The 24,882-nt window shown below is 40.7% G+C and overlaps 1 protein-coding gene across 1 annotated transcript; it reads left to right on the plus strand.

Moving 5' to 3' along the window:
- The first annotated feature begins 1,474 nt into the window (after window positions 1-1,474).
- LTV1 (LTV1 ribosome biogenesis factor) lies at window positions 1,475-9,625 on the plus strand. The gene is made up of 11 exons (XM_058801997.1): window positions 1,475-1,563; window positions 2,225-2,356; window positions 2,836-3,024; window positions 4,072-4,159; window positions 4,884-5,004; window positions 5,679-5,928; window positions 6,610-6,737; window positions 7,225-7,364; window positions 7,571-7,623; window positions 8,324-8,524; window positions 9,130-9,625. The coding sequence occupies exons 1-11, from the start codon at window positions 1,561-1,563 to the stop codon at window positions 9,241-9,243; spliced, it is 1,419 nt and encodes a 472-aa protein (XP_058657980.1). The 5' UTR covers window positions 1,475-1,560; the 3' UTR covers window positions 9,244-9,625.
- The last annotated feature ends 15,257 nt before the right edge of the window (window positions 9,626-24,882 follow it).

Raw genomic sequence — 24,882 nt, forward strand, 5'->3', positions numbered from 1 at the left:
TCTAATCTACATCATTACCCCACAAACAAATGCTAAGTACTGTGTTTTCAACAGCTGAGTGACTCTGTTCTTAATTACCCTGCAAAAATCCAGCTCTGCTATTCCAGCTGTCGCTGGGTTGGCAGTACAGACCTGCTGCAAGGCAGAGGAAAGTCCAGCCTTTGCACAGAGATAATCTGAATCCTCCGAGTACGGGAGTTATTTCAGCTGATGGACTGGATCAAATCAGATTGTCTTCTGCAAGAGTGGTGTGATGAAAGTGGGTAAAGATTCAAGACTCCAGAAAACAGCCAGAAGAGTGAAAATCTGGGTTCTTTCGGAGCTCTAGTGACACCTACTGAAAACCAGTGAAATCCACCCAAATATGAGTAAAGCTAATACTTTAAGGTAAAAGAATGCACATATATTTAGCTGTATCCATATACACATAGTGTGGACAACTTTTCTGAATTTTCAGTGAAAACCTCTTCTTAGCTTGTTACTGTTTTAGTCGCCTGTAAACACATGGGAAAAAAACTGCTCCTCTCTGTTTTATACTTTCCTTTGAAAAGTAACAAAGCAGGTTTTAAAATACCCAGCATACTTCTCTTTTTCTCAGCAAGGAGCCTGTACGTGAGTGCCCACGTTTCTGCCCAGCCCCGCTACATGGTGTAGGTAACATTTATACAGCTACAGTGTCATACTGCAGAATGGTTCAGGTTGGAAAGGACCACAGTGGAACATCTGCTCCAACCTACCTGCCCACGCAGTGCTACCCCAAGGCACATTGCACTCCACTGCGTCCGGGCGGCTCTTGGGTATTTCCAGTGAGGGAGACTCCACAGCCTCTCTGGACAATCTATTCCACTGCGTGATCACCCGCACAGTAAAGAGATTCGTCCTTATGCTCAGGTAAAACTTCCCGTGCATCAGTTTCTGTCTGTCTCCTCTCGTCCTGCTGCTGGGCACTATCAAGCAGAGCCTGGCTCCAAACTTTTGACACCCTCCCTTCAGATACTTATGGACATTGATGACGTCCCCCACTTTGGTCGTCTCTTCTCTGAACAGGCCCAGTTCCCCCAGCCATTTCTCGTCCGAAATAATAACTCAAACATGGCAAAACACTGTTAATACCAACACGTGTTATTTACCACCGGTCCTTCAGACTCAGCCCCCACAGCCCGCCCGTCACCACAACCGGCCCGCCCCGGCTGCTGCGCACGCGCGCTGCCCCACGGCCGCCTGCGCCGCGCTCTGCCATTGGGAGCGCTGGTGGCTCGAACCATTCTCACAATTTTGAGGGGAGAACTGGGAAAATGTGTCTCGAACGAACATCCACTGAGCCTCTCTTTTATCAAAATACTATTTCCGTCTGAGAAAAGTCTCGTTGTTTTGTTGTTTTTTTTTTTTTAACTGGGAAACAAAATCTTACAAACCTGGCCGGACTGGCGGCTTATCTGGTTCCCCCCGTTGGTCACTGGTGTTTCCCAAGATGGAGGGCACAGCCCGGGAGCGCTGACGCCTGGCCCGCGTGGGAGCGAGCGGGGTTCGGTTCAGCGGGAGCGGCCGGGGGACAGCGCCATGGTGAGTGTGCCGTGCTCTGTACGCGCAATTGCCTGGGGAACAAGGTTAGACCGATAGAGCCGCCCCCGGGTATCCTATATCGGCTGTAGCGCGGTTTGTTAGGTGAGTAAAGCCGGAAGCCTTGCTGGAAGTGTTTTTCCAGGTCAGGTGTGGTAACTCGCAGGAAAGGCGTTCAGCCGCTCGGAATACTGGGTGGGTTTGTTGATCCAGCCCGCCGGTGTGGGCCGATATTGGAGCTGTGCCTGGCTAGGGGTGCTGCCGATGGCCCTCATGGCTGGAGTGGGACTGCTGCTCTAGGCGCAGCTATCCAAAGCACGAAACAAGATGTGTCTAGATGAGTCTCCTTATCAGTTTCCCGTGTTTCTTGGATGAAGTGCGTTGCAGAATTCTTTTCTAGGGCTGTATGTTAAACTGTGTGTGCTGTTGTCAGATATGTACTGTTCCATGCATTGCCATTTTGCAGCTGAATAAGCTGTGTTTGCTGTTAGAACATACGAAATATTTGTTGTGCATGTGGGGAGGTAAGTTAAGCTCCCGCCGGTCTTCAAGCATTTGTTAGTAAGGCATTGCCTTAAAACTAATACAGCACACTACAAGTTCTCTTAAGGTGCATTTAATATTTAATATTTTGTTAACAGTTAACCAAATTTCCTTTTTTCAGCCTCACAAGAAGAAAAAGCCCTTCATAGAGAAGAAGAAAGCAGTAACATTTCACTTGGTGCACCGAAGTCAGAGGGATCCTCTTGCTGCTGATGATACTGCACCCCAGAGAGTTCTGCTGCCCACACAGAAAGTAAATACTCGCTTTTAATACTGAGGTTCATTCAGATAAGAAACACCTTGGAGAAAAAAAGTTGGTATGCAATTATACAGTTCAAAAACAGCCTGAGAGAAGGTAGTATTTAGTTCAGCTTATTGAAAAAGGGATGTTGTAGGGAATTTCATAGTTATGAGTTACTACCTGATCGTTGAAGAATGACTTAACTGGCATTTGAGGTGTAAATGTATTAAAGAAGCAACAAGGAAACTTGCCTGACTCACTGTGATAAAACAGGCATTGTTGGAAAGGTCTTGCTCAGACAGCACCCAGACATGGAACCAGCTGATTACAATATTCTAATTGGCTGTGTATTAGGGTAAGGAGTGGAGAGAGGACTACACAGTCAGACACTCAGTAGATGTGTTGCATTTGTTTTTGCTAGTAAGTTTTACGTGGACTTAAGTAACTAAATGTATTCTTTTTGATTATTTTCTTCTCCACCCTCTTCCTAGGGGCATGAGGAGCAGAGAAGAGAAGAGCAGCGCAAGTATGGTGTCTTCTTTGATGATGACTATGACTATTTGCAGCACCTCAAAGAAGCATCTGGTCCCTCTGAGCTTGTCCCATCTGTGCGGGGACAGCAAAGCAGAATTGTCATCACAAGTGAGGGGCACATAGAGGATGAAATTCAGAGAATTTCAGTACGTAGTGTTTTTGCTGATGGTAACGCTGTGCTTTGGAGCATTAACATTTTCTAGACACTTTCATTGTGTGTGTGTATATATATTTATATTTATGTGTAAGGATCCTTTTGATCCATAACCAACTTGACTTTCCTACAAACCAACTCAGAAGCTGACAAGCTGGCATTTACTGATGAACATTGTTTTGCTAGGACAGTGTTAAAACACTTCAGGTACCCACAAAAAACATTTTTTCTACAGAGATGGCTTGCAAAGGTGTTTGTTTGAACAAGTTGTGTGTTTTTCTGGGATGGACATTTGTTTTTAAGGTTTTTAAGAACTTCTGAATGCTCTGGGAGTTATGAATATGCCAGGTTGTATTATCAGCACACCATGTTTTTAAAGGGAAATGTAAGAGAAGCCAGACGGAATAAAAGCAAACTTTTCAATTGCTAGCATAACTTGCAGAAGTTCACAATGCTGGATCACATTGGAGTGGAAAAACAGTAAATGCTTTAAAGCAGTGAAGCATGCCATTGCCAGTCACTTATAGCTGAGGGTGTTTGATTTAATCAAATATTGTCATTTTAGTCAAAACGAATAGTCTTAGTCAGAGGTACCTTTCAGGTACAGCTTGGTGAGACTACATAAGGTTTAAAGTTAGGATAGATGTGCATGTTGTGAAGCTTTTAACAAGACTTTCAATAAAGAGGTGAATTCAAATCTGTGCTAGTGTTCTCCAAAACAAGCCAAAAACATTTTACAATTTCCATGTGACTGCTGTACAACTATTCTCTAAAAAGTTTTAGAGATGCAAAAAATACTGTTCCTGTACCTGGAGAATACTGACAATATGAGAATTGATGCTGCTAGCAGTTTATGCAGCTATCATTGTATAGCTCTGGAAATTTGGTGTAGATAATGTAGCACTTGTAACATTTAAGTGGCACTAACAGAGTTTCTTTTGGTCACAGGAGTGTCTGCATGATTTTTGTTAATGTGAGCTCAAATAAGAAGCTGAGAACAAATACATTATGATCCTGTTTTTCTGTTTCTTTTTCTAAGGCTCCATCCATTAAGTTGCCTTCCTCAGTATTTGCCACAGAGTTTGAAGAGGATGTGGGCTTGCTAAATAAAGCTGCTCCTGTTTCAGGTATTTTTCACCTTTTTGTGATGTGAGTTGCCATCTAGGAAATAGATGGTAATTAGGGCTTCTATTGTGATGTCATTTTTATTTTGGCTCAGAACAGGCTCAGCAGCAGACATGAGGAATGATCTTTCAGAGACCCATGTTTCAATTTGAGACTTACTTCTGTGATTGACTAATGAGAGTTCTTTAGCTTTGCTTGGAGAGGGTGAATCCATGATCTCTTACTATGGCATAGCAAATACAAACTAAAAACAGGGGGAAACTGTAGATAATACTATTAATTTATTATTCTGTATTTTTGAATCCGAGTCTGGAACTGGATTTTCACTCAGATTCTCTTCAAATGCTGAGTAGTGTTTACACCCCTTCATTAGTGTTATTTCAGTGTTACATGCTGTGAGGTAGGTTTTTGTTATGTATCCACATTTGCACTGGACATTGACTCCACAGCTATCTCCATATTTCTTAACAGTAAGCAATTGTAGCAGTTCTCTCTGTCCTGACAGAAGGATGCTAAAGACAAAGTGATAAAAATTGACAAGAGATTGGTGGCATGCCCTGGCTTCTATCAGATCTACAAATATTCTTGAGGAGTTTTGTGTTTCTTTAGTTTAAGCTTTCCTTACTGCAAATTAACAGTCCAGCTGGGTTGGTTTTTATCCAGGAGAGTAGCTTTGTAATGTCAGAGAAATGTAAATATTTACATTTCATTTTTTCAACTTTCTAGGACCACGGCTAGATTTTGACCCCGATATTGTTGCAGCTCTTGATGATGATTTTGACTTTGACAATCCTGAAAATATCCTGGAAGATGATTTTGTTCTGCAAGCAAATAAACCACAGAAGCGGTAGATAGAGCTTTGTTGAAATATTTGTTATGTAAATAGGAGAGATGCTATTTGCTACTGGATGTGGTGGTGTAGGAAGCCACAGTGGTTTCAGATTTCAACTTGAATACTTTGGTGTGTTGAAAAAAGTATTACCTTGTGTTGCTTGGATGGCAGCTTGCAAAATGAAATTTATTACATTATCCAAGAAGTGGGATTCATTTGTTACTTTGAGCTTATGGATTATATGCAGTATTTGGAATAATAGTGTTCTTGAACTGTTTAAATCATTGTCATCTATTACATGTAAAATACATCAGTAATAGTGTTGATGAAGGCTAATGGGTGTTTCTGAACCCTTTACAAATGCTTTATATGATACCCCACTGCATTTTATCTGCTTAGGTGTGGTATCATTCTCATAATTTCATGAACAGTAAGAATTTTTGCTTGTTTTAATAGTCAAGAATGCAGCTGATATTTTTCTGCTTTGACATGTACAGATGAATATAAAAATAACTTCAGTCTCAGTGCACAGATGCATGGTCCAGCTAGCAATGCTTTCAGCTCTCAGACAAGTGTCTCACTCAAGATTTAAATCTGTTTTTGCCAATTTGTTTCAGATAACCCAGCATGGGCCAGAGCTATGTAAAGGTCCATGTGTTATTCTAAAACTATTTTGTGCTTCTGTTCAGGGGACCAGATGCTGAGGATGAAGATGAATGGGAAGATATGGAAGATGATAGTGATGAGAAGGATAGCTGCAGTACTGATAAAGACTATGATTCAGAAGGTCCTTTGTCAGATGGTGAGGTTAATGGACAGGCTAAAGAATTCCTTTTTATGCAAGAAGAAACCAGGAGTCGTTTCACAGAATATTCTATGACATCTTCTGTGATAAGACGGAATGAGCAGTTAACCCTGTTGGATGACAGATTTGAGAAGGTGAGGCTGCTCAAGAGTGTAACTGTGAAGAGTGATAAATGCTTCTTTGTATGTTGATTTTTTTCATCACACAGTGTCCTGTGTACCTGTGCAGATTTTACTGCTTTTAGCAGTCAGGGCATCAAGCTACTGCTCTCTGCATGTATTCTGCATTTAATCCTGGGTGCATTTAGAGGCTTGTGTCACCTAGGCTGTAGTGTTAATTGCTATTGCAAGGCCTAGCACTGATGGGAAGTAAACAAAATTACTCCAATGACTGTATGAGCATTCATAATTAGTGTTACACTTTTGTCTGAGAGGCTCAATTCAACACAGCAAGCCATTTACAAGTCCCTGGTGAAGTATACATTCACGAACCGAGCATGGAAATAGGGTGTAACTTTTGTCCTGAGCAGTAACAGGCTTCTTAAGGCATAGATTGAAATAATGCATCAGAATAAAAAATGTTTTCTAGAAGCTGGTTTTTATATTATTATAAGATAACTTTGTGGAGTTCTGTGTGGAAAGAGCACTGACAGTAAGAAGGAAATCCTACTGCAGATGTGTTTGGCAGTTGTTCAGCAAATGCAAGGGGAGAGGAAAAAGAGGCAAATAAAAAGAAATGTGAGGTTCTTCTTTAAGCTGTCAAGAAGTTGCATGACAAATGTGGTCTAATTACAGATATCCACTTCTTTATTTTAGTTTTATGAACAATTTGATGAAGATGAGATTGGAGCCTTAGATAACGTGGAGTTAGAAGGCTACATTAACACAGACAATGCTCGGCTGCAGGAAGTCCTGGATGATTACTACAGAGAGAAAGCAAAGAAGTATGTATTCTCAGAAGTACTGCTTCACATAAGTAGTTCTGTAATCCTCTGTTTACATGGAGGTTTTGGGTGTGTTGTTTCAAGTTCATGTACTCAAAAGATTGCATCCCACAATAAAAGCAGCTGCTTTTGCATGCATTTTATCATGCATCCATTTGCATGATAAAATTAAGTGGAGGAATTTTGTTGGTTTGAGTAGGTTATGCTCCTTTTATATAGTTGTGTTGAACTTAATGTAAGCAGTATCTTAGAGGCATTCATCCTCTTGAAAAGCAGAAATACTTCTTTTGTTGACTGTGTCTTTGTCCTAATGTTTTTAGTTTATTTTGAGGAGACTTACTTATGGAAACTTCATTTTTGCTGCAAATTTCATTGGAAGTAGCTTTATTGGGTCTGGGGCTTGACTTAAGGGAGTCTGGGCTTAAATAATTATACATTTTCAATAAGAGATAAAACATATTTTTTTGTTTTCTGAACTTTGAAAAAGTTGTGTGAAACTGGATGCTCTTGAACCTGATGAAGATTTGGACTCTCTTGTCAATGAAGAAAGTGAGGAGGAAAAGGAAGAAATAGTAACTGTAGTTATAGAGGAGCCAAAAGAAAAGTGGGATTGTGAATCCATTTTGAGTAAGTATTTTAGAGTTTGCTTATTTGTTCTTAGGATTTCAAGGTAAATGATAGGTGATTTCAGAACTTCCCTGGCAGTGCTTCAGGTAAAATGGTTTATTCTCTGAGCACAACAGGAGAAATTCCCAAAACCTAAGTAGCAGTACAATTCATAATTGCTATTTGCAAGCCTTTCTTAACTACTTTCTTTTTCCTTTGCGACTTAGGTACCTATTCAAACCTATATAATCACCCAACACTTATTAAGGAGCCATCAAAGGTAAAATTGTTAAACTTACTCTGATTAATAACACTGAAAAAACTTGAGATAAATGTGTTTGTTTTTTCAATGGGTATCTGTTTTAAAAGACAGGGAGCAGAAATGAGGGTTGGGGAGGGCTCTGGCATTATGTCTTCACTAAAGAGGAATTTGGATATATTTTTTCTTATTCTAAGGAAAACTGAGTCAGTTAAAAGTTTCTGTAATAGCTAGGCAGAAACAGTGAGGAATTTCCTTTATTATCTGTGAGATTTGTGTAATCTGTGTCTCACAGCCACATACTTGCTCAGGTTTATTTTCCTATGGTCTGGAACAGTTTATTCTAGTTCTTTGGTCTTCCATATGTTCCCCATCATTAGAGCATAGCTTGGTATCCCCAAATTTGAAATTAAATCTTTTTTTGCAAGCCTATAAAGGAATATTAAGTGACTGCTTGAGTTCTTTATTTTTTCAGTAATATTTAAATAGAAGGGGGAAATGTTTTTCTTATTCTGGAAGGCCAGATTTTGTCACAGATGTTTTTATTTCTTACTTTGGGATTAATATGTGTTTTTGTGGGGGAGTTAAATAGTATGAGGATGCTTAACATTTATTACTGTTAAATCTGGATTTGAAGTTTTTACACTGATAAGGCAGTGCCATGTGCACTTCCTGGAGAGAAAGCTAGGGGCCACTAATTCCTATGCACTCTCTATTTCAGCCCAAACCAATCAAAATTTCTCAGAAGACTGGAATTCCCCTACACGTCCTGCCTCAGAAAGGTCTCACTGCTAGGCAGGTGGAGCGCATGCAAATGATAAATGGCAGTGACCTGCCAAAAGCATCAACACAGCCCCGTTCCAAAGCTGAGAGCAGAGAGGATCGCAAAGCCAGGAAACAGGCAATCAAGGAGGAGAGAAAGGTACACCTGACTGCAAATAAAACTATGCAGAGCTTTCTGTGTTACCTGAATTCTGTCTTAAAAACTTTGTTTAAAACTCACTTGTCGTGTCTGAAGGTAATGGGAGAATCTTGATGGTTCAAAGGACTAGTTATTGCTTCTTAATTTTCTTTCCAGTAGATTTTTTTTTAACATCACACTTTTGTCTTTCTGATTTCCAGTATCAAAACTTTAGGTCTGTGGCCACTACTGCAGATACAACTGCTGGAGGAACATCAGATTTCCTTACAGTCTAGAGTAGCAAAGAAAATAGTTACCTTTCACTTTGTGTGATCTGAAACATCATATCTGAAAAAAATGTGGAAAATCCTCATTGGTCACAGTGAAGTCCTAGCTGTCTTATGTAGGAACAGAAATTGCCATTAGAAGCATATTAGAAGCTTCAGCTAACTAAAGATGTTTATCCTGGTTGTACATGTATTAATTTGACTACCAATAATTAGTGCCATAAATAATACTGTTGTCCAGATTGCTCTTATTTTCATGATCTAGGAGAGTCAATTGGAATAGTTTGATTTTGCATGTTAATTCCTATTTTGTAAATTTCTCATTATTCCTATGTACAGGAACGCCGAATGGAGAAGAAAGCCAACAAGCTGGCCTTCAAACAGGAGAAAACGAGACAAGAGAAAGAGTTGCTCAATCTGAAACAAAATGTGCAAGGTCTGAAGCTGTCCTGATGAAACTGAGAAACTTATTGTGGAAATATCCCTATTTTTTCATTTGTGTTGAGAAGGGAACTGCTAACTCACACCTTTGCCAGTCCTGCTCAAAGGGGGTTGTTCAAATCTCACTATAACAAGATCCAGTAATTTGTCATTTTTTCTGAAGTGAAATTCTATATAAAATAATGTAGTGGTGATATCTGTTCTGTAATGAGTGACATTGCAATAGCTGCAAAGTTTCATTACAGTAGAAATGTATTAAAATTACAAATATTTTTCTTACAAGTTATCACTGAACAGAGTTATATATATTTGTTGAATGTATTCAACAAATCAGCAGAATCCTACAGATTTGATCTGATTAGATTCTTCTATTAAATTATTTCAGTTTACAAAATAGTATTTTCATTTATGTCTTTTCTCTTATACTGATGGTTGAATATAGTAGCTTGATATGATACAGTTTTATAAGTCAAGGAGTTTACACCCACTCCTCCGCGGTTCTTTTTTTTTGGGTGGATTATTTATTGTTTTGGTACTATGATGGGTCCCTATTGTAAACAAAGGTGTCTGAAAAGCTGTTCTGCAGTTAGACATCACTGTTACCTAACCTGAGTTTTGCATTTCCTGGCAAATAAAATCTGTCCCAAGGAGTGTTGCAGTTACAGTAGTCAGTGACCCTTAATGTTGCCATTGGAATTGGCTTTGCTGGAATTACTCAGTCTGAGTAGGATGGCAAACATGCAGCAGATGCTTGGATAAAAAGTGTGTGGCAGATAGTCACCATCTTGGTGTTTCTAGAATACCCTTCCTCAGGTCTTGTATTTAACTTGGTTTAATTGGAATACAAACTTAATACCCACTACAATTGTAAAAATTCTAAAGATGAACTGAGGGCCAAAATCTGTAGGTTTGGTGTGAACTTGAATGTTTGTACTGTGAACATGAATTATTTTGATAGTGACTGGTTCATAATGTGAGTGAAATCAATAGGATTAGTAGTCAGTCCTGAATCTTTCTGTATTTATAAAAACCCCCTCAGGTTTATGTCTGTATGTTACAGACAATCTTCTACCTCTTTGTGAGAAGTTAACCTTTTTACTGGAAGGGAATGGTCAGCAGTACATCAGTGCAGTGGCCTGACTACTGGTGCATTCAAAGCATCTTCAATATTCCTTCCATAGGTGTGTGAATACTAGATGGAGACAAGCTAACAGGGACTGATAAAGACTTTTAATGTACAGAAAATTCAAAATACTTGTTTTTATTGGAAGAAAGCTCTTATATTTTGATTATGGAGAAGGGAATAAAGAGGCATCTGAATCTGCAAGTCTTGATCACTGCTCAGAAAGCTAAAGTGTCATGTACAGTATACACATCTAGATTAAGCCTTCATTTTCTAGAATTGTCTGTTAACAGAATCAATAGAAATAATCTGTAAGATTAGAAAAAGTTTCAGCATTTTCCATTAACTGATGCCTGTACTAGTTTTCATGTGTTTGACAAGCTTAAGTGGGATCTGCCTGTGTCTTAATTGCTAATTGTGTAATCACTGACTGTGGTAACTGGAACACTGACCACCCAGTACTCATGACTTCTGACAGCAAAACAGAAAAGGAAATCTGAGAAGCAAGTCTGTTGAGGTGAGTCAGATACCAGGAAATAAGTTCAATGGAACAAGTAAGTAACATGCTGTTCAGTGCTTTGGGGTGGAATGTGATTTTGTGGTTTACCAAAAAGGACAGTCTGACTAAACCAGTGCACACGTTCTGTGCTAGATTTCTCATCACTGATTCAGTGGTACTGTGCTTATACCTAAAGTCCTTTAAAATAAAAACAAAAGGGAAAACAAACAAACATCTAGAGGGAATGAGAACAGAATAAAGAGGTGGGGGAGGCAGAGGAAGGCACTTGAAACGAAGAGTGGAGTCTGGATTAAGGACAGACACAGCTGTGACTTGGAAACAAAAGAGGAAAGACATTTAAACAGAGGCAATAGGAAAGGAGTCAAACAGATTTCAGAATTGCTTTGTTCCTCTTCACTTGTAATCAGTGAAACACTGCAGTAACCTTAACAGTGATTTGGAGTGTGGTAAAATCCCAAGGAAAAGGTAAAAAACAAAAGAAGTCACTCATCTGCTTAGCAAGACAAGGATTTCTTTTGTTTTAGCAAGAGGAGGTAAAGAACACTTCCATGAGAAGTTCTTACAGAAGTTAATTTAATGAAGTACCTCTGTAGGTTGCAAGTCAAATGAAAAGGACTTTTTCCTGAAGTTTTTCTAAAGGCTGTTTTTGTTTTGTAGAAGTCATGTCCCTGCTCTGAAATGAGTGATTGTCTTTGGAGTTAGAAGGGCCTGAAACTACTTTCCATGTAACTTTAACACTTACTTTTTAAAAAAAAAAAAAAGTGATTTAAATGCAAATCTCAACAAATTTAACATCTACAAAATAAGATCATCTTGGAATGCTGTTTAGCATATCATGAAAGCATTCCACCTTAGTAATGAAGATCATGCCACACTTTGCATGGCACTTTCTACCTGAGCCATTACTGGGTATCCACTAGCTGACATCCAAACCATAAATCAGCTCACCTGCCCTGAATTTAGGCAGTGATGAACGTAAGTATTGTTCCACCATCTCCTCAGTCAACTGTGATGTCATTGTGAAAGCACATACCTGAGCAGTCATGTGGAAAACAGAATGCTGCCTGTCATAGCAAAGGAGAGCTTGTGCTTTGTTGGAGCTGGATACATGAGGAGGGAGTTCTGCAAAAGGGAACCCTGGTATGCAACAGGAGAGTTGGATTTGATAGTTCTTGGGTCCTTTCCAGTTCAGGATATTCTGTAATCCTGTGGAGATGCCCCTTTCTGACAATGAAGTGCTGTTCCAGCAAGAGCCCTGTCCAAGTGCCGACTCTGCCACGGTCATGACATCCTGTGCTGTCTAACTGAGGCTCTTGCATGCTTTGCATTTTGCACAGCTGCCTGAAGTTAAGGTCTGGCTCCTTCTAGAACCCATGGAAAACACTTTGCATAGTTTGTGGTAAAAACTCCTCCTTTTTAATGGGAATTTCAATGCATTTAGCTGAAATGGGTAATGAGCGCTGAGGAAGGAGGAGGTGACTGCTGGTAGAGAAGTGACTTGAACAAATTGAAACAGCAAATTATCTAGTAACTGCTTCCATTAGTGAACTTGATTAGAGGATTTATTGTGCACAGACACACTGTGAATTCATCTTCAGTCTTGCACTGTCTTAATTTACCTGCTTGTCCAAAACCATGTTTACTGTACACTGAATTTAAAAGAATGTATTTTCTCTTGGTGAGGCATAAATTACTAACCTACAGCTTCCTTTTTTGTTCCAGGGTTTTAGGCTGAATTTGTTCTTTCAGTCTTCTTGGAAAAAATAGACTAATAAACCATCTGATAACTAGTCCCTTTGACAGCATAGTGTGGGTACCAGGCTCTGTTCCAAAGCCTGCTGAAGTGAATGAAAAGATTCCCCTTGACCTCCCTGATCCCTGGATTACAAACTGAATGCGTGACTGCACAGTTTGCCTGGCACAACCCAAATGCAGGGGTTTTCTGCAAGGGGTGGGGCTCTGCACATACCCCTCCGTTCTTCAGTTTTTGTCACTGATCCTGTGTCTCTGTGGTAGATCAGATCAGCCCTACAATAGGGCTAAAACCTGATCTGGCAAGGAAAAACCCCAAACAAAACAAAACAAAAAATACACTGAAATCCGAGTGACTGCAAGAACCAAGACAAAGGTGCAATAACTTTGCCTTAGTCCCATGTTTGGTATCTCAAGATTTGTGGAGAGCATAATGGTTTTATCTAGCAAAATAGTTTGAAAAGAAAGAGCTGTGTGTTATGAGAGAGGTGATAAGTTTTGTGTCACCATGGCTGGTGTGAGATCCAACTCCTGCAGTGGCTCTCCGTGCCCTGGTGATGCAGGACTGATTTGCTCCTCAGTGAGCAGGGCACAGGTGTCTGCTGCACTTCCAGTACTGCAGAGGAATATTCCTCTCAAGTTTGCTGTCAAAAATGTCTAGAAACAGAAGGTAAGGACCTGAGTCATAGGAGTAGAAGGTTCAAAGGGAAATGAGGATTTGGAAGTGTGTGCTTTTGTAGAATGAGGGGTGTTCTAGTCCAGCTGAGCTGTAACCAAAATGCCTTGCTTGAGTATCCACTTAATTACTATGGAAAAAGAGTGGACAGCATAGAGAAATTATTAAGAAGATCAAGAGAATAACTGAGAACAAGAAAAGGTGAGTAAGCAAAATAAGATACAAACAGGGCCTTTAATTTACCAGCTGTGGATGGACTCATGCAACTCACAGTACAGGAAAGAGGCTTTAGTTTGGTCCTTGCTTCCGTGGTGTTCCTTACAAAGGGCATTGCCCGTCCTGTTGCAGAAGAGTGAGAGTGATGCTAAAATCCGAGACATGTCTGAACCTTACAACCTCATTTGTTGTGAGGCATGGCCCTTATACAAATTTGGCAGTGGATATAATATCTACCTAAAATTTCCAGTGCTTCCAGCTGCAGGTGCTATCCCTAGCTTTCCTTCTGTTTTGTCAGGTGGTACAGGTGCTGGTAAGAAGCTGCTCCCATTCAGCCTGGGGCTGTGGCTCTCTCAGTGGTGTTGGTGGGATGGGCACCACTGCTGTTTGTCAGGGGACACCCCACTCTGGAATACATCTAAACTCAGAGAACTAATTATGTAAATATTGGCCCTTTGAACAGGATCTGACTGGTCTCCACCTTAATTAAGAAAGAAAGAAAAACAGGTGTGTGTGGGGAGAGTCCAATGGGACAGCTCCTGTTCACAGACCCAATCTGTTCTTGTCTGCACGTCAACATTTGGACTGCTCTCCAGTCTGTTCCTGAGCAAAATAAACTGGAAATGGCCTTTATTTCTTATTTGTGTTGAACCACAGCTTTACTTGGACAGCTTTTGAAAGTTTTGATGAAATCCTTCAGGAGTTAAACTGAACCCAAAACAAATACTGCTGCAGCTCCCTGCTCCTGGATAGAAGTTATTTTAAAGCCTGGGTAAGAAAGTATCATTAACAAAGCATCACTTCAACCCATAAGCAAAAGTTTTTCTTTGCATCCCAGCTGATCCAGTGTTCCAAGGAAGCCTTCAACAGGAAGTGCCAGCCCTTCAGCATTTTGAGACAGAGAGTATAGGAAAGAGAAATCACCACTGTGAAGAAGCAGCCCCTGCAAAGGGTATAGTTAAAACTGTAGTGTGTTTGTGTGTTATCTCCATATGAAGTCTTTCATCCAGTAACATTATTGTTTCCTCCAAGGACAAAGCCTGGATGTTGTGGATGAGTGTCACATATGTGCTTGACTAGGTGCCAAATTCTTTCCTCCCCCTCCCTGTGCTGTTAGTGTTTGACAATATGAAGAGCCAAATCAGTAGATATCATGTCTGCCCTGGGCACATAAGTGTCTCTGCTCTTCGAGTAAATGTTCAAATATATATTTTTAAAGATAATGTGAATCTCTAATAGATTTCTCTTCACCTAAATCTGAAAGAGAGTATGATTCAATGATGCATGAATGCCCAAGGTTGAATCTGAGAGCTGCCCTTTCAGAGATGAAGTTGCAGAGATTCACTGCCATTTTACTGAAGGATTAAAAATGTGTTTGAGCTGAACTTATTTACCAGAGATGGAGGGAAAGGATGCTTAAGCTCTTACTGGAACAAGTAATTTTGCAAGGGAGGAGGTGAATACACATGGACATGCATAGATATTATTTTATCCAGAGATGCCAATTCACTACTGATTTGGTCGACTGCTATTGTAAAATGTCCTTTAAAATAATTTGTGGCAGGAAAGAGAAATGCACAAAGGTTTAAAGTTAAAAGAATGTGACAAAGGGAGAAGGGAAGGTGTCTTTTCTAATAATGTCTTTTCTGGTTCTTCCTAAGTGCTCTTAGGTCTGCCATGACCATGGAATTTTGTTGGAGTGCATTGGTTTATTTTGTCCTTCTTCTGGTGTTGTCAATAGACAGTGAAGGGCTGAACCAGCTTCCCTACGCCTTTCAAAAAATGAAAATTTCTTTTGTTTCTAATGTTTTCTCTTTCCCTCAGAAAAAAAAATATAAAAGAACTCTTGCTCTAAGATATTTCTGTCCCTTGCAAGAGGGAAGTGTAGTTTGTGCCTTCTCCTGTTTCTATTGCAGAAACAGCCAGGGAAGAAATCTAACTGGAAGCAGCCTTATGAGTATTTCTTAATACTATTCAATCAGCCAAGCAGGTCACACAAACTGTGAAGGAGGCCACCTTCCACCTTCTCCCCCACCAAGCACCAATCCAGATTTGTGGTCTGCTTTCTTATTGTGGTTCTTGTACTGATCTTTGATAAGGCAGTGACATCTTATTAACCACAGACAGGATTCAGCTTTGCACCCTTGGCACAATATTAATTCTCTCCATAAACTCTGATTTTCAGCTCTATTTTTTGGCTTGAATTGAGTAAGGATGCAAGGCAGAGGTAATGGAAGACAATACTAACCATACATTTTGAATTTAAAGGCAGCAAATGTCTGATATTAACACTTCAGGAGGAGAGTCAGGATAGCTGTACTATCCTATAACAGAGGGTGAAATAAATCCTTTCTCAAATCAAAATAAGTAGTGTACACAGGCTTCCCCACTCTCACAGGGTGCCTTTTCCACTGTCCCTTTCTCCAACCAGCTTTGCAGGCAGGGAAAGGCTTTTAGAAAAGGACAGGTCTGGTTTACTACTTAATATCAAGTTCAGCCTCTGCCCAGAGCTCCCTGTGTTAAAAGTCACAGCTCCAAAAAGATGCACACATGGACAATATCTCATGATAGTGTGACTTATAAAATGTAGGAGCAATCTTGAGAAGGGTGTCAGTGGAGTCCTGCCTGCCTTAGGAAGGCAGAGGGCAGAAGGGAGAAGGGGGGCTCTTTGGGCTCCCCTCTGGAGCAGGAATTCATTACTGATAGCAAAAGCAGCTGCCATGATTCCAGCCTCTCTCCTCTCCTAGATGACAGCAATGCAATATAAGCAGCAGGACACGTCTTCCTTCCTTGATTAGGGTCAAGCTCCTCTCTGAATTTCCACTGCTGCTTTAATGACTCTGTTATTTCTGTCTTACTTTACCAACTCTAAGAGCAGACCCTCCCTTTCCTTCTCCCTCTTGGAGGAAACCAAGCTGTGCAAAAGCAGCGGTAGTTGTGGAGAAAGAAATTGGAGAATTGCTTTTTAGGAAGGACAAATTGCTGAGTTCTAGTGGGGGTGTATATCCTATACTACAGGACTGGTGAGAAAGTACATGGATTGTGGGAAGGAGAGGAAGACTTAGTTTTTATCTGATCCTCCTCCAGATAGAGCCCAAAACTCCCCATTCTTCCCTGAAGTTCCAGGCATCCCCACTGCACCCCTGAATCTGCCCTGTCTCATCATCCCCTCCCCTGTGCTCAGAACCATTTTGCCCATGCTACTGGTTTGGAGCAGGTTTTTGGTGGCTGCTTGGGCCATATTTTCAGTATTGTTACTGAGAGAAATAATTTATAAACACACTGTATCTTTAGTATTAAGGTAAGGACACTTGAGTTGCTTTTGTGAAAGGCACTGGACACAGAGGAAGGGTCTGAGAGCATCAAGGGCAGGGTGATGGCTGAATGTGATTGCAGTGACCCTGAGCACTGATTGTTCATTGCAATGAGTTGGATTGTACCTGCCATAACAGCTGCTGAAGAGCTTTTAGCAGAATCAGGACAGCAAAACTGTCAAAAGAGATTTTAGAAAGCACCACTTCATGTTCTTCACAATGCTGCTTCACACCCAGAAACCTGGCTCTTGGATGTGCCTCGGCTGATGGGACAAAACTGCTGCAGCAGTGTTTTGCTAAATCACAGGATCAATTACACTGGAAAAAACCTCTGAGTTCATAGATTCCAACCTATGACCGAATGTCCTTGTCACTGCCCACCTGGACAGTCACTGGTGTGTAGTAATCTGTGTGCTGACTTAGTCCAGAGAGCCTCCAAGTAATATCCCTTACCCAGGCTCTAGCAAGGAGCAGATTTCCCCATGGTATAAGTCTGGTTGACATACAGGGCACTCAGCTCCCCTCAGGAGCAAGGCACCCACAACATCCACCCTTCTTTTGTTCCCTGTAGTTGTTATCTGGCTGTCTGTTCCTCTGTTTGACTGCTCGGATCTGGGACACCCCCAGACAGAGCTGCTTCTCCACTGCCGTCTGCCTGACCCTCGGGATCCAAGGCTTCACACCTCTTCTGTAAGGGCCCCATGGAAGGCAAGGGAAGCCAACAGGGAATTCTTCTGCCTCCCTGGGCAGGGACCTGTTTCCATTTCCCTGCTTTTAAGTCTTCTCCTTCAGCTTGATAGCAAGAGAGGCAGAGCTCCTCAGACTCCTGCTGATCTTCCATCCACTGCATTTCTCTCAGGGATGGAAGGGTGCAATCCTGAGTCTACATCTTTTTTTGCACTCTCTGATACTTCTCAGCCTCCCCACCTCCTCTTTAAGCTCTGCCACAGGCTGAGCAGGTCTCTGTGCATGCAGGTGTCTTCCCCACTGTCCTGCAGCACCCGACACTGGGCTCAGAGGCCTGGATATTCACACACTTCTTGAGGAGCTCTGCTCAGACTAGTTAATTGTGAGGCTGGGAAGGGGTAGGACTAGGACAAAGATAATAAAACCTGCTTTTATTAATCCCCAGGATTTATTCCTGAAAGCAATTACTTTTTGCAGGGTTGATACCATAAGCATTCATTTTACTGTCTCAAGTGTTTTTCTAGAGGAAGGTTTTGTAGTTCTGCTAAGTTTGTACTTTGGAAGCTGGTGGGAATTCATCATGGGCACCTGCTGGTGGGACCAGGTGTTGAACTGCATCTTGAGTGTTCCAGAAAAGCAGGGGAATTCCTCTCCTGTAGTGTATAAACTGTGACACAAGCTGTTCCTGTCTTTCTGTCAGTCTATATATTCAATATCTATTATGCTCTCAAAGGTTTGCTGAGGCTCCCCGACAGAGGGACATGGAGTTTTTTGGGAAGCAAGCTGTTGGCTATGCTGCAATCTCCATCAGACAAGCTTTGGTAAGCAAACACAGTCACACTTGTCTTGTCCTGGAAGCAGATTTGCTAAACTGTAATTTGTGGGCCAGTAAAGGCCTATATTAATATAAGAATTGAAATTCCAGAGAAGTTGATAAATTCTTAGAACACGTGCTGAATATCGTCTGGGAGTTGCCCATAACTGAAGCTCTTTTTCTGATAAAAAAGTGACAGAATATGACAGTACAAAAAACTTGGGACAACAACTTCTTCAGACTCTTCTGCAGTTGTATTCCAGGGTAACAGCTGGAATACTAGAGAATGAGATACCTGGCAGCTTTTGCAGTGCTTTGAGAAAGCTCTTACTGTTCTTTAGGGCTCCCTGCTGTTGGAAGGTTTGCTATTCCCTAGTCACTAGACACAAGACCAAAGGGCAGAGCCCCTTGGGGGAATCAGAAAAGTAGAGCTAGCCATCAGTGTCTTGAAGTGAGATCCTGTTTTGTTATAGATAAGAGAATAATATAAGCAGTTCCTTTAGGAGAGTACTGCTGGTTAGGGGGGTTTGGATTATTTTTTTAAATATGTTGAAAAATCTTGTTACTCTTTCACCTATTCAGAGCAGGAAAAATGGCTTGCAAATGTGAGAGGGTGGGCCTTTGGCCTGTTCCTTCCTAGCACTGCATCAACAGCAATTTGGAGAGTTTTCACTAGGGTCCATAACCTCGGTGCTAGAGTTAAGTGATGACTGTGCATCTTGTTTTACTAGGACAAGCAACGATTGATGGAGAGAAAAACTCCAACATTAACACCTGCTGTGTTAGCACTTCTGGAGAGAATACAAAAAGAGAAACGTAAGCCAGGCAAAGAGTTCATTTAGTCATATTTATGTGTTTCTTATAACAAACCCTGAGGTATTTGAGGTGGGGGAGGCATTTTTTAAAGCAGATCCTAGGCTTTGGAATCCTGTTTTCTGATAGAAAAATGTAGAATTATAAAGTTTGACTTTTTTTGCTGGGCTTTTTTTTTGCAAGTCTTGACATGAAATCCTGAACTTATTTCTGCACAACACTTGCTATAACTGAGAAAAGACAAAGATTCCAAGGGGATGTTGTTGGTAGTGAATGGCTTTCCTGGTCATTATCTTGATCCCTTGTGTGGACTGTATGCACAGAGATTTTCATTTGGCTCCTCAAGAGGGACCTCAGGAGTTAGAGGCCGTCAAGCAGAAGTATCTATATAGACCTAAAATACAGAGTCTGGCTTTGAAGTTCTTTTTGCCCATAAAGAACTCCATAACATTTGCTCTTCAACTTTGAGATTTATTCCATCCTTTTTACCTTAAGTCCATTTGGATGAGATACAAAGCTTTGTGTATGGTTTTTTTTCCAAATGCCCTTGAAGATTTAGCTTTAAAATTAACATCACCACTTCCTAAAATAGTTCCCTCTAAGCAGGATACTGCATAATATGTTTTATAGGAACCATTGCTACTGGTAATCATGACCTGTATCAGTCTATGTTTAGAAGAGTTTTTTAAAAGTTATTTTAAAGGTTATTTGTAGTATAACCTGTGAATTATAATACACACTGCCCCTTGTATCAGTATCTTTGATCCCTATATTTCTAAGGTTTGAGAATTTATGTAGATTATCATGTTTTATGGCAAGTAAATTTCAAAAATAATGATCTGCAGAGGCCTCTTCAGAAACACTGAAGAAAACAAAAAAATCTAGGAGTGTATCTGCTGGGAGAAGATCCTCAGGAAAGACTGGGTAAGAAATTATTATTACTTTTTATTTCAATATTGTAATGCAAAAAGAACTTGTTTGCTTTGGTTATATAGAATATCCTGTTGCAGTGTTTGCAGTATGAGCTCCTTTGTATTAATTGAAGTAATCAATTTCACTGAAACCTGTAGCAGAGCTCCTCAGGGCCCCAGCGTAGGCTGCTGAGAATACTAATTTTGGTGTTGAATGTTCTTTGATTTGGAACAGCCCCATCCCAAGTAGGCAGTGACTGTGCTCTGCTCGAGAGGATTTGCCTCTCGATAGTGCAAACCTCTCCAGCAGATCTTGTGCACGTGCAATGTTCTCCCATTGTCCACGTGTGGAAGGTGCAAGCATTCATTTCAGTAACAGCTATGTCAGGATGACAGTGTGGATGTTCTTCCTTCTCCTTAATGCTTTGTTTCCCAGATCATGATGTTTGGTGCTCCTGCTCCTCAGACCATGCAGTCACTGGGGTTCCCAACGGGGTTGCCAAGCCATGTCAGAGCAGGAAGAAGCCCTTCCAGCCCATGTTCAAGTGGTTGTGGTGCAGTTGCTCAAGAGGATGGCTCAGATGGTCAGCATCTCGCACCCCTCTGAAATATATACAGCTGCAGAACATGAGTCCTTAGCAGGAAATATAGCCAAGAATGATTCCCTGTAGCTGGCAAGATATTTTGAGCCTGGGAGAGATGCTTGTGAGAGTCCTTGGAGCATGGGATGAAAGGAATGTGCACAGAACAGTCAGTTGCAGAGACTCACAGTCAGAGCTGTTGCAGGTTCCTCTGTGTGCAGTTTTACTGTCCTTGGTTGCTGCTGGTCAGTGGCTGGATCCCTCAGCTGTGGGGGAGACTGCAATGGGCAGGGGAGTGTCCAGCCCACAGTGCCAATGTCAGCTCTACCCACCTCCTGACACCACAGGAAAACTGCTCTCAGTACCCTGTGGTGTCACCTGGGACCATGTTAACAGCATAGGAACTCCTCTGGTTATCACACAGGGTCTTGCACCCACCAGCAGGGATTTATTGATACCATCACCATTCTCAAGGTTTAGTCACTGAATTCTGAAACCTGGGGCTTGACACCTCCTTTCCCCGGGGATACTGGCTAGTCCAGATATCACTGGGGTTGTAGTTGCAGAGGTCTGGGACAGCCACTGCCCCCAGTGTGTCCCAGGGACAGACATCCACACTCACATCTGAAATAGAGGGCAGTGGAACTGTGAAAAAGACTGGTCTAGGTGAGCTTGCAGGTGCTGGGTGTTGGCAACTGCTGCTGCATTTCCTGTAGCACTTGAGCAGGTGAGAAATCAGTTTCAGAGCTACCCACGAGCCTTTTTTAGCTGAGAAAGGAGATGTGAGAAACTGGCTGTGAGTGGTGCAAATGAATGGTCTCATCCCTAATGTGCCTGGAAATGGTTTCCTGGATGAGCTGCTCCATCACCTTCCCACGAATACAGGTTTAATCTTCTTGGAGAAAATAGAGTAAAATATAAAAGCTCTTTCTGTAACAAGAAATAGCAAGTATATGGCTTGTTGCTGCTTCTAGACCATAAGCGGACAACAGAAGATGAGAGTGACGGGTCGGCAAGGTTGTGTTAAGGCTTTCTGCTGGAAAGCAGAAGATCTTATGCAACCCCAGATTTTCAGCACCACTTCCCCCTGAAATGCTACAGTTACCAATAAAATTACCAAACTCCAATTCATTGGCTCAGGTTTGATTGGAGCTTTTTCTCTCTAGGCTACAAATCTTATTATGCTATCCTGTTTAAAGTTGTGAGATTATTTGCATCCACTGCCAAGATTTAATTAAATGATTGCCTAGAGGGGTGGACATTACCAGCAGTTCATTCAATGGTTTTAACAAAATGCAGGAAGATGAAGTACCATGTGATTTTGTTTTTCTTTGCCCTAATGCTTTGATATATTGAACAAGACAAGTGGACATTGTGGAACTTCATGTGAATATTTAATACAGTCTTCCAGTAAACAATAAATGACAGTGATTGATACATGAGAAATGGCCATGTATGCTGTGCATCTCTTCAAAGCACTTTGATTTCAGACTAAAACCAAATCTCATTCTTGCATTAAGCACTTCAATTGCTTTTTAAAAATCTTCAACAAGACAGAAATGTTGTAGAGGTATATCCCTTCTTATTTTTTTGGTTACTTGATCCACTGTCAGCCTTGGATCACCTTCCATAAAGTTTCAGTGATGCAACAAGTAGGGGCTTTTTTAGCCCAGTAATTTTCAGTAAGGCTTTCAATTAAAATCCATAAGGAATTTTCTTACCTATTAAATGCTCATTAAGTAAATTAAGATGAAAAGTAGTTGGACATAGCAGTAATAAATACCATATTTTAAACAGTTTAATTGAACTACTTAGACTCTAGCTAATAATGATTAGATGGATACAGAAAGGATGACACTGAAGCAACTGCAACTCCTAGAGCTAGAAAAGGCAGGCATGACAGTAGCCCCAATATATTAAAGCAGTGCTGCTTAGCCTTTCTTTCAGTCCAGGAAGAAGAGGGAAAAAACCCCAAACCCATTCCAAACTATACTGTGCAATGTTACCACAGTTGCTTTCTTTAACAACCAGATAAATGAATCTTCAAATTTAGAGCAAGTTTTACTGTATTTGCTGCTGTGTGTGTGTCCCCATTATTTTCTGTCTGTTTACAGAAGTGTAGGATTTCATAGCTTTGTTTCCAGTGTCTTACAAAAAAATATATATATATTTATGTATAAGGGCAGGAATGGTGTATTGAGGAAAAGCATTTTAAACATTCCACTAGAAATGAACCAATTAATATATGGAATGTACCACCCCAGTTCAGACTGGCTATGAAAAATTTTCTGAAACTAACAGCAAACATTTATTGACTAAGGAAATGGAAAGTTCTAACAGGAAAAGTTCATAAATAAAACTGAAGGAAAAAGAAATGAACTTGGTTTCTGATAGAGGATGGGAACTTAGCAATGGATCAACTTGGGATTACATAGAGGATGCAGTCTTTTGTTCCATGTAGTATAATTTTAGCTTCTTGACATTATTTCAGCAGGTTCCGGTCTTTTTTCTTCTTTCATAAAAAGAATACTCTTTTTATGAGACCAAATGTTTACTAAATTTTGTTCTTTTACAGTATGATTTGATTATAGTAATTCTGTTCTTTATTCATCACATACTGCTCTGCTTCTACAGGTTTTCAAGCAGAGCTCAGATAAAAGAGTATTTTTATCTCTATTTGAATGTGAGGTAAAATATCCTAAGATCTCCCAGACCCCTTACCTGCTGTGCCATGGCCATGGCAGCTCTCTGCTCTTACATGCCCTTCTCACCTTTGGAGGAGGACTGGTCCGTGCTGGGGCTGCTGCCTTCCCCCACCGTACCCACAGAGGATGTGGGGCTGCTCTCCCCACACTGGAGCTGTCACAGCCCTGCATGAGCCAAAGGCAGCGCCACCAGAGGTCTCCTGCAGCCCGAGCCTCAGCCACTGATGGCCTCTGAGAAATGTTTACAGAGGTCTCCCTAACAAACACATTCAGAAGGTCCAGTCCTGCTTACAGTATTAGATGACTCGGGGGTATCTCACGTCTCTTGAGTTGCAAGAATTTTAAAACAAAACTATTTTTTGACAACATAACTTTTTGAAACTTTTTGCCTTTCTTTGTCATGGGACATCATCAGCTTCTGCTACATCTATGATGCCAAGAATCCGGAAAAAGAAAATTGAATGGGCTGATGGGTTTAAGCAGCATTGCACATTTAAGGTTTGCTTCTGTGCTTTACTTGCAGACTCCGTGGCTGTGTGCTTTTAAAGTATTTTAAAATGCATCAAAAGTGGTTATTTTCTTTTTATTTGAATGAGACGGTCTTTAATCTGTAGTTACATATGCATTGGTAAGGAATGCTTATCATCTTTCCATATTTTGGAAGAGGCTGAAATCAAGCAGCAGCACCTCTGTTGGCAGCCCAGAGCTCAGGTACCATGCTCCAGGGCTGAAAGATCAACTGGAAGAACGTGCTCAGTGTCTGCATAATGTTTGCTTCTAAACATTACATTTAAATTCAAGGACAAGTATTTAGGTAATTAGTGACAACCCTTATGAAAGCACAAACCAAAATAACAAAATGTGTATGATCAGGCAGTGCTACAAATTTTTTTTTTGTAGCAAAGAATTTTTTGTTGTAATTTAGTTTTTTTGTGTTTTTTTTACAAGTACATAAGCTTGCTTGAAGCCAAGTGAATACAATTTGCACAAACAAGGAAAAAAATACAGTTAAGTGAATACAAACACACACCTCTTTCCGAGTCCAGATGAAAATACAAGCCTAGCTGTAGAATGTGCATGTAACACTGTTTGCAACCTTTTCCCTATTCTGGAACTCATCATTTAAATAACGACTCACTGGACATGACTATGAAGTACCTGTTTGCCTCCTGCTGTTGTCATTACAGGAAGGACCTTAAAATTCCTTTTGGTTTGTCTTATGCCAAAAATTTTCATGACAAAAAATCCCCTCAGCACTGCATCTGCAGAACATATTCTTTCATGAGCTGCAATAAGACAATGCTTAATCCAAGTACCGATCAGCTTGTAAGAATATTCAATGACATTGTACAACTACAATGATCTGTAGCTCAGTAACAGCAAAACATCAATAATTTAAGAATTATTTTTTATTTGAAGCTCTCTGGAAATATTCCTGCAATTAATGAGGGAGAGGAGAACATGCTTTCTCCATGTTATATTAGTAATGGCCATTGGTACTATGAACTCTCTTTGGATTTAACAGAACAGTAGTTCTTG

Source organism: Ammospiza caudacuta, chromosome 3 (assembly GCF_027887145.1).
Source record: "Ammospiza caudacuta isolate bAmmCau1 chromosome 3, bAmmCau1.pri, whole genome shotgun sequence".
Taxonomy (NCBI): Eukaryota; Metazoa; Chordata; class Aves; order Passeriformes; family Passerellidae; genus Ammospiza; species Ammospiza caudacuta.